This window comes from Astatotilapia calliptera, chromosome 10 (assembly GCF_900246225.1).
Source record: "Astatotilapia calliptera chromosome 10, fAstCal1.2, whole genome shotgun sequence".
In the NCBI taxonomy this organism is placed as follows: Eukaryota; Metazoa; Chordata; class Actinopteri; order Cichliformes; family Cichlidae; genus Astatotilapia; species Astatotilapia calliptera.
In genome coordinates, this window is record NC_039311.1 from 17496920 (window position 1) to 17506892 (window position 9973).

Consider the following 9973-nt stretch of genomic DNA (forward strand, 5'->3'; position numbering starts at 1 on the left):
CCTGTGCTGTCAGCTGCTTGTTGATCCATGACTCATAGATTAAATCAGTAAACTCAAGAGCGTCCTGGACACTGAATTAAAATGTAAAAAATGGGGTCCGTTCTGTAAACATGTATTAAATAAACTCTTGTAAGTGATGCAGCTGATAATTTCCTGAAGTGTGAATGTTGTGTGGTCTCTTGTTTGCCGCCTGACTCACACATGCCTCCGTCATGATGTTAGCACTGCTCATTATTAATGTCCCCCTTTTGTTTTAAAAAAAAAACAAAGCCTACAGTATTAAACACATATAATTTATTGATCTTCATATTAGGAAGTGGTGATTTTCTTAAGAGTTAATTAGGCGCTTATAGACAACATCACACAGTCAAACTTTTCTAATGCTGTGGGAGATGAGATGAGTCTCAGGGTGGCAAGTTGTGGAAGAAATGTTCATTCATGTTGCAGTGGATGAAAAAAAATCAGAAAAACGTAAAATAATATCATTCATACTTTAATTCGTCACAATGGTTGATACAGTTTCGTCCCGTTGAGCAATTTAGCGCTTACACAAATTCTCGGCAATGCAAATTCAAGCCTATCAGAGCGTCCGTATCGCATCCTGAATTTTAGGGTCTGTGTTCGTTTTGTTTCTCTCAGATCATTCTGCTCACGCTGAAATGAGCACTCGCAGTGTGTTTGAGACTTTTCCACCCTCTGCGGCAGGAATAACACCTCAGTCCGTCTCAGATCACTGCAGGACAGACGAGACTCTTTGAAAGGGGAGCGCATGGTTTCAATCCTGCAGTTAACAGTGTAAATAATGCTGCGCAGATTTTTTGCCCCTTCGTGTTTCTCGATATTCGTGTCCATCAAACATGCTGGCACATGAACAAAAAATAAAAAAAAAATTGAATCTGTTTAAAGTACGAAGAATAATTGAAATAACCTATTGAATGCATTAAAGTGTCTTTACCTTTCAAATGAATGTGGGTCAAGTGGATGAGCAACATGACGGCAGGTACATTCATCCTGAGGCTGTGAGGCTGTCCTGCTCCCGCTGCGCTCCGGCGGCGATGCTCAGACCAAATAAAATAACCTGCAGGTCGCCAAATAAAATAGGCCTACAGGAGTGAAGTCCGAGTCCGACCAGTGTCTCAGAGCATGTCCGACATGTGGAATTCAGAAAAAAAAAACCCTCAAAATGTAGGATTACTATCGAGTTAAGCATGTACCGTGCAAAGTTAAACTGAGATGGTGCTTAAATACATCCCGATAACACTGTGGACTTCCAGGAGCTCAGTGGATCTCTCTCTCTCTCTCAGTGGGTTGGCTTTATTGGAATGTAGGTTAAGAGCCTCCCCAGAAAATAACATATTCATCCACCTCTTGCCACCTTTGCCTTGTTTACGGCTGCAAATTAACCCCACCCCATCATGCAGCTTTCCCCCACTTAGTTTTAACTCGATACCTCGATACCTGTTCAAATGCCTCTCGTGTTAAATATATAAAATTTATAAAATATATAAAAACGTATATAAAATGTATTACAGAACTGAATCTGATAAATGCTCCCCACAGCTAAATTCACAGAGGAGGTGCATTACTGCTTTAGCCTCACCTGCTGACCAGGTTATAAGACAAAATAAAATAAGATAAGATGCTACATCTGAAGGTGCATTAATACTGAAAAAAACACAATGAAATACAGACATGTAACAGAAAAGTCATGAAAGCAGACATCAAAAAGTAACAAACACAAGTAAACAGGCATGTTGCTTAAATCACACACAACCAAATTATTGGATCTGAGAGTTATACTGTCCAAATCCAAATCCAATTCATTTATATAGCACATTTAAAAACAGAAAGTTTGCCCAAAGTGCTGTACAGAAACAAAGGGGTAAGACAAAAACAATGACACTCACATAAACACATAATAAACATATCAACTCACACCAGTCTATAGAAAAAAGGTGTGTTTTCAAAAGTGACTTAAAAACAGGAAACAAAGATGCCTATCTAATATTGAAAGGCAGCGTATTCCAAAGTTTGGGAGCCATAATTGAAAACGCTCGTTCTCCTCTATGTTTTAGCCTAGATTTCGGGACAACCAAAAGCAGCTGGTCGGCTGATCTAAGGGCCTGCGAAGGAATATAAGGCTTGGAAAGGTATGCAGGACCAAGACCATTTAGGCATTTATAAACCAGCGTTAGGACTTTGAAATAGATTCTGTCATGAACAGGAAACCATTGAAGAGAGGACAGGATAGGTGTTATATGTTTGTGCCTGCGGGTATCAGTCAAGAGGCGGGCAGCAGCATTTTGAATGAGCTGAAGATGTGCAAAAGATCCTTGGGCTGACTCCAGCATAAAGTAACACTGTGTGTTATCAGTGTTAGGAGTGTGTATTTAGTGTCCTTACCGCCCATGTGGAGAAGCTATTTCTTAATCAACTTGTTCTCCCATATGGAAAAGAAATAGTAAAAACTTATATGTGATTACTCATGAAAGTGGCCACTTTCTCATTACTTTCATACATTTTTTTAGTAAGTATCCAAAACATACAAGTTTCATTATATAATTTTTCAAGGGATCTTATATCTGTTTTCACTCTTATATGCTTTTCATACAAGTTTCACACAAGACAGATACAAACTTTATAAGATATATCTTTTCCATATGGGCTACTTTTGATGCTTCTGCACTTCCTTCTTGAGGGCGGTATGGCTGAACGAGTGGTGGCCAGGATGAGGCGGTCTCAGATTCTTTTTGCGAGGTATAGTTGCCAAAGAGCAGTCTTACAGCAAATCTAAGGCATTCCAGGTGACTAAGAGCAATATGGAGGGCAGTGGAGATGGCATCACTGGTGGATCTGCTTGCTTTATCGCCAGACTGATGGGGGTTAGTCTTTGATCTGTTGAAGCACCAGCCTTTAAAGCATTTTGTTCCCACAGGTGTAAGAGTGATGGGTCTGGAGTCACTGAGGCTGCGGGACAGCAGCGAGGGTGACAGGGTGAGATCGATCTTTTCATGTCTGCCCTTTTCACTTTGTTCACAGTGAGTCTCTCCTTGATTAAGTTTTTTTTTTAAATTCTGGCTCAAACTAGAGAGACATTGTGCTTATTTATCTCTTTTCAGGTCCAAATAACCAGTTTTTGCCTTTAGTTTTGTCTTTTCGGTGGCTGTGCTTTGTTTTTCCTTTTGTGTGATGAGACTGTGTCTTGGTACAGAAAGCAGGCAGTTGGTCTCATCATCCAGTGGCATAGGTTGTACTTTTCTGGCCTCAACTCTGGTGTTTGGAGGGCATCACTGGCATCACAGCTGCTGTGGTCCCATCAAGATGTTTAAATGTTGATTGATAGTTCAATGATGTCAAGATCAAAGAGCTTATTACGATTACGAGACAACAGTCTGTGACACAAAGATGGTTTCTTGCTGAATAATAGCCACTAAATATTCCTGGAAGTGAATTTCAGAGGTGGTGAAATCTGTTTTGTGTATGTCTGTGTGCTGTGCATCTATACTCATGAGGAGCCATTGGAGTTTCAGACTTCGAGGAAAAATTTTGGAAGTGAAGATATTTTATGTGCTGTGCTGAGTGTTCTCTGTATGACCCTGAGGGACGGGAATACTCAATAAAGCTGAAATGAGTTGGCACAGCGCAACTTTTCTCTGGATGTTCCTCATGAGATGACAGGGTTGAACAGCAGCTGTTCTTATTCTCATGCTTTTCTCTCGGTCTCACTGAAGAGCCTGGGGGTGCACTCGGTAACATCTTTGTTTTCTCGCTGATTTCTCAGAAAACACAATTTGATATAGTTCAGACGGTACGTGTTCATTTATCATCAAATTCCCAAGACGGACCTGTTATTTCACCTTTGAAGAAGTAACGTGAGCTGGAACAACAGTCACGTGCAGCTCATGGCACAATACTCAGTGAAAGCACTGTAGATCATTTAGAAAGTAAGAAGTAGTGCAGGTTATGTTATGCTGCTGGCTGTTAACGCTCACCACAAATTACTGGTAATTCCATTGTTTTTGCTGTTATTTATACATTTTCAGTTTTCCCCATTAGTTCAACATATCAAGTCATGAAATCACTTTCAGCATTTGGCACAAAACTGGGAGAAATTCTTAAACAACCTCCCAATAAAACACTTTTTTTCCTCACACAGTCAAACGCTGAGAGGCACTAAGGAGGATGGAGGCATAATAAAAGACCCCTGCCATCGATATGGAATCAACAAACAGAGAAAAAAAATCTACCAAACTAACTTTCAGCAGAACTCAGTCCTCACCACCATCTGCAGTGGATTTTGCTTGGAATGACAAATACACACCCGCTGAAGCGCTTCATCGCAAAAAAAGGGGAAAGGGCTTATGTTGTCGCCTTATATGTATTCAGCAGGAGATTGTAAACAGCTGGAACGGGAGACGGTTTTCTGCTTTCTGTTGCGAGAAGCGCTGCGTTAATCAACATCTATGAACGCGAGAGATCAGAAAAGGGAGCGCTCTTCCTCGTCCTTCATCGCTACAACCCACTTGTTCATTCAGTCACAAAGAGTATTCAGTATTTAAGTTTGTTTCAGGAAATCAATTTTGAAATTTAAGTTATTTAAGATTTTAATAGACAAAAAAAATTAAAAAGCCCGAAAAAAGGCAAAATAAAAACTTCTCCCATTTTGTATTTAATTAATTTTGACTGAGTGAACTGCACACACTACAAATTGTTGCAGACCTCTGTTAAATTATTTGAAAAGCTATTAACAACATAATCACAGTAACTTGCTTGTTTAAGAATATGAAACAAATAATTTTTTTTTACTGGAGTAACATCAATCATGAGGTTTTGCTAGTAATTAAGCCACTACATATGATGCACATTGATGGGAAACATTTTTTTGCTCTATTCATGTGAAAACACGTTTCTCTGAAGTTATGTTATAATAACAATACTACTACTACTACTACTACTAATAATAATAATAATATTACAGCACAAGTAAATCAGTAAAGCAAACACATGAACCCAGTTCATTCATTTCTACCTGCATTTAAAAACTATTTAAAAACGTATTTTTTAATATTTTTCTTTGCTCAGAAATGTAATTCATTTGATTTAATTACTTCTTGCTCATTTTTGGATCATTTTATAATGTTCGTCTTGTCGCCCGGTAGTCTGTTCGTGTCTGCCCCTCACACCTCTGCTCCATCTCCTCCATCCGCTCTACTGGAGCCTTCTAAGAGAGCACTGCACTCACCTGAACCAGTTCGCCCATGAGTTGTAAAAAGCCACTGATTTGACTAAATTGGCACAGATGGTCATTAATCCAAATGATGTGGCATCATATGCTGAATTTGTTAACAATTTTAAAAGTGTGTTTACTGTGATACTGGCTAAAAGACCAAGTGGGAGGAAAAAGCACCTCATGGTGCTTTCCTTCATGACCTGATAAAGCTGACGAAATGTGAGTTGGTTGCAAAAGACTTGCCAGTCACCTTTGACCAACTTGTGTCTATAACTTTAGTCACCATCCTGTCAAAGTTAGATCTCCAGAACATACGTGATGTGGACACTGAACTCCCACCAAGAAAAGTGGTCATTACTCTTTGCACGATTCAGTTCTCTCTCTTACCAGTTTGCAGTCTCAGATTCCCCCACAGGAGATGAATCAATCCTCCCAGCGTTTTATTGCTGGGCCTCAGCCAGAGCCAGACTCCGGCATCTGTCAGATCTCAGGTACTGCATTGGGTAAACAAAGTTAAATTCACCTGTCACCCTGGAGTTCAAAAAACAGTAAGCTTTCATCAAAGACTGTGCATCAGTTGCTATTTTGAATTTTAACCTGTGTTTCTGTGCAAATCCAGCAACAATTCCCTGTGTGTGTGCTCACTGATCGCCAGAATGATCTACACCACCTTCCACAGAGCAACTTTCTCTGTTTCTAACAATCTGTAAATAAAACTTCCTGCACTTTTCACAGCGTTCTGCACGCGGGTTTATCATTCTCTTGTCTCATGACAAGAACACTAACTATGCGCTGTTCCGTGATTAATTTAAAAACCATTTAAATTACCAAACGGGTTTTCTACGGTGGCCCTGAGAGGATAATGGGCTGCAACTTAAAAAAACAACAACAAAAAAACAGCAATAAGAAAAATGCTGCAAAAGCACACAAAACACAACGGAAATAGGAAAAACGACAGCAGAAACAGGAAAAAAACAGATTTTCAAAAGCACAAGGGAAGTGTTTTTGGAGAGACAATGGCTGTGTCCCAATTAAGAGACTGCACGCTTGAAGTACGCATTTAAAGTGCGGTTACGTCACTGCCACGCGACGACGGCTGTCCCAATTCGAAGTGTGCTTCAAATGCATACTCCAAATGCTCCGTCGATTTCCCCAAATATCAAGCGTGCTCCGGTGCACGCTTCGTGGTCCCATATATCCCACAATTCATAGCGCGGCGGTGGGTGTGGATAATTTTGCCGCAAAATACGGCAGAAGGGAGCGGCTGAAGAGGTTGTTTTTTGGTTATTTTTCCAAACTTTATTGAAATCATAAAGCGAACAGTCAGTCATTCCAGTTCAGTTTGTACAGTAGACATACAAGGCAAATAAGAGTAACAATATACAGTACAATGAAATAAGAAGGATAAATAAATAAAGGATAAAAAAAGAAAAAAGGGGGGAATGTGACAGACTTCATAACAACTTTGTATTTGAAAGTTGTGACAGCTCATTCGTTAAACATTTCTGACTGAATTTCAATCAATGATAAACCTTTTTTATTGGAAGTTAATTTAAGAGAGTTTAAGTAATATTCAATCAAAAACAAATTAAATGATGGGGTTGAGTTTTGAAATTTACATTTATGTATGTGGAATTTCCCTAATAAGATGGAGCGGCCGAAGAGTGAACTGTCAAAAGTACTGAATATGACGTCACTCATTTATGTGCCAATGTGTAATAATTAAAGTCAGTCATATATCCACAAACACAACAAGCTGAAAGTCAGTGATATATATACATATATATATATATATATATATATATATATATATATATATATATATATATATATATATATGTGTGTGTGTGTGTGTGTGTGTGTGTGTGTGTATGATAATAAAAACAAAAGATTTTCTCCTTCATTTCTGTCAAACAAAGCTGTATGACACGTTTCCAGTGGTTAGTATCATGGTTGCTAGGCAACCTGAGCAGCGCGACGAAGCGTATACAGTCCCATTTCACAAGCCTCTCACTTCCGCACTTCTCGTACTTATAGTACGCACCGTACGTGGTACGCGTAGTGCGCGTACTTCAAGCGTGCAGTCTCTTAATTGGGACACAGCCAATAACCCGACGGACCAGTTGCAGGAACCAAAATATGCTAAGAATTGCGCTGGGAGACACTTAAAAGAAGTGGAGGATCTATCGGTTTTGTGAGAAAAGAAAAGATGAGGTGAGCGTGTTAACCTAACTATTAGGTTAACACGCCTAAAAACTATTAGCCTAAAAACCCTGATAAAACAGGAACACCACCCCAAAAACAGTTGTTTTTTCTGCAACTGGTCCGTCGGGATATTGTCTCCCCAGGAACACTTCCCTTGTTCTTTTGGAAATCAATTTTTTCCTATTTCTGTTTTCTTTTTTTCTTATTTCCGTTGTGTTTTGTGTACTTTTGCAGAGTTTTTCTTATTGGTGGTGTTTTCTTCAGTTGCAAGGGAGGTTGAAATTACAGTGAGAATTATTATTACTGCAAACAGGCATGAGGAGCAACAGACGAAGCCATACATCGCAAACACAACCATCAATGAATATTATTTTAATTTGTTAAGGCACTGCATAAGCACCAAGAAACCCTTTTTCATAGATGTATTAAAAACAGCTTTAAAAAAAAAAAAGTTTAAGTTTTACAAATATTTTGACAGCAAAGATTAAAAATGGTCTAAATCAGCGGTCCTTTTTTGCGCCACGGACCGGTTTGTTCCTGACAATATTTTTACGGACCGGCCTTTAAGGCGTCGCGGATGAATACAACAAAATAAAACTAGTACCAATACCGAAAAAAGATTTATTCATAACACACGTGAAAAGACCCAGGAAAACCAAGTTAACGAACCCCCCCCCGCTAAAAGCCGATGAAAAAAACTGAAAACCATACATTTCGCACCCGAGTCTCAACTCTCGCGGCCCGGTACAAAATGACTCATGGGGACCGCTGATCTAAATGATCGATGACCAGAACTACAACCTGCTTACTCAATGAAGTCCATTTCTCATTACATACAGCTGCATGTTTAATCTTTAAACTCCCTCTGGAACCCCAGAAGCAAGATGTCTTTCCTCCTCCTCCTGCCAGCAAAAGCAAATAAACCTCGAGACAAACGTAAAAAACATGTCGCAGTGATGTTCATTCTAACATTTGCACTTCCTGTCATTCACTCCAGTGTTGCCAACTCCTCAGTAAGGAAAATCGCTCGGTTGTCCTAAAAGTCGCTAAAGCCGCTAAATGACGTCATCGCCTAATTTGCATAATTTGTCATGCTAATATAATTGTAACCTATGTTGTTGGAGAGAGAAATAACATCGTGGAAGAGACATAAAGTGAGTAAAAAACGTCCTAAATGCATTTAGAGTTTATTTAGAACTACAAATTAAATTTATTTTAGCAATTATTGTTTTTTTTAATGTCACAATTCCAACCCTGCTCCTTTACCCGGGCTTGGACCGGCAAAAGTGACCCGAAATAGGCACTCTGGTGGAGTTACTTTGTGTGTGTGTGTTTATAAGTAGTTTTAAACCTTGTGATCCACAAAAAAGCATAAGAGTAAAAGAGTAAAAGAAGAATTGACTGCGTTACAGCACCCGCTGCTTGTTCAGAGTAAAAGCGATAGGCGCTTTCACGTCTTTTTTTTTAGCGACTAAGGGGTCTGAAAACTCGCTAAATATAGCGACAAAGTCGCTAAGTTGGCAACACTGATTCACTCTCGCATTGCTTAACATCACTCTTCCCTAGTGAAAATATTTAATGGTTTCCGTGGTTATGCTGAAGCACGTGGTCTCTGTTTTCAATCAAAGGTAGCAGCAGTGGCTTTTTTCTTTTAGGGTTTTGGCATTTTAGTAATGTCAGAATTGATGAAGATGCAATCCAGAGACAATGTACATTTCCTCTAAACTATATCTGGCAAACAAAAATGCCAGAGTACTTAATATTATAGTTATACAACAAGGCAGCATCTGTTAACAGCAAATGGGACACAAATGATGATTAAAGGCAAGAAAAATTAAACCTATTAATTGTTTTTTTGTAAACTTCAGTTGTACATCTTTGGTTTTAATTTACAGCTTCTGTTTCTTTTTAATGTGTTATAGTTGAAACCTTCAAAACTGGAGATTATTTTCTGGAGCACGGAGGTCTGTGTGTCATTTTCCTCGTTTGACAGTGCAGGATGAGAGACACAAATTTAAAAGTTTCAATATGTATATAGCTGGAGGAAGGTTTTGGAGAGTTAAGAAAGTAAGGCAGATCTTATAAATATTGAATTCATGCAGTTATTTGTTAATTACAGGTAAGAGAATAACCAGGTGATTGTTAATCCAGACTTTTAATGTTTGTCCGAATAGTCATAAAGTACGCAGGGGTTTGGAGTGGTGAATAAATAGTAGGTTTCAAAACCGAAAAGCCTTCAGGCATTTTTAGAAACCATTCATTTCATGTGGTCCTCTGCACTAAATTAGCTTTTGTTCCAGGGTGTGGACAACTCAATTCAACAAAAACAGAAGCAGGGCCAGCTCATCGTAGTTGAAACAATTAAAACATAAATTAATAAATAAAAATCACTAAAAACAAACAAACAGATGAAACCGTCATGGTCCTGCAGGCCTGATCGCTCTGCCTCCTCTCTCCCTTCTCTTACTTTTTCTCCTGATCTCTTTGCTCTCAGGTGAAGCAGGGGGCATCCTTTGGTTCCTGGCTTGTTCTCTGGGA

At 39.0% G+C, this 9973-nt stretch overlaps 1 protein-coding gene across 1 annotated transcript in view; it reads right to left on the reverse strand.

The window, feature by feature from the left end:
* rxfp2a (relaxin family peptide receptor 2a) overlaps positions 1-1259 on the reverse strand; it is a 40450-nt gene extending 39191 nt beyond the window's left edge. Inside the window, 1 exon segment of the mRNA XM_026182802.1 lies at positions 956-1259. Within this exon segment, the coding sequence (XP_026038587.1) occupies positions 956-1010 (55 nt within the window). The 5' untranslated portion in view covers positions 1011-1259.
* Positions 1260-9973: the final 8714 nt, after the last annotated feature.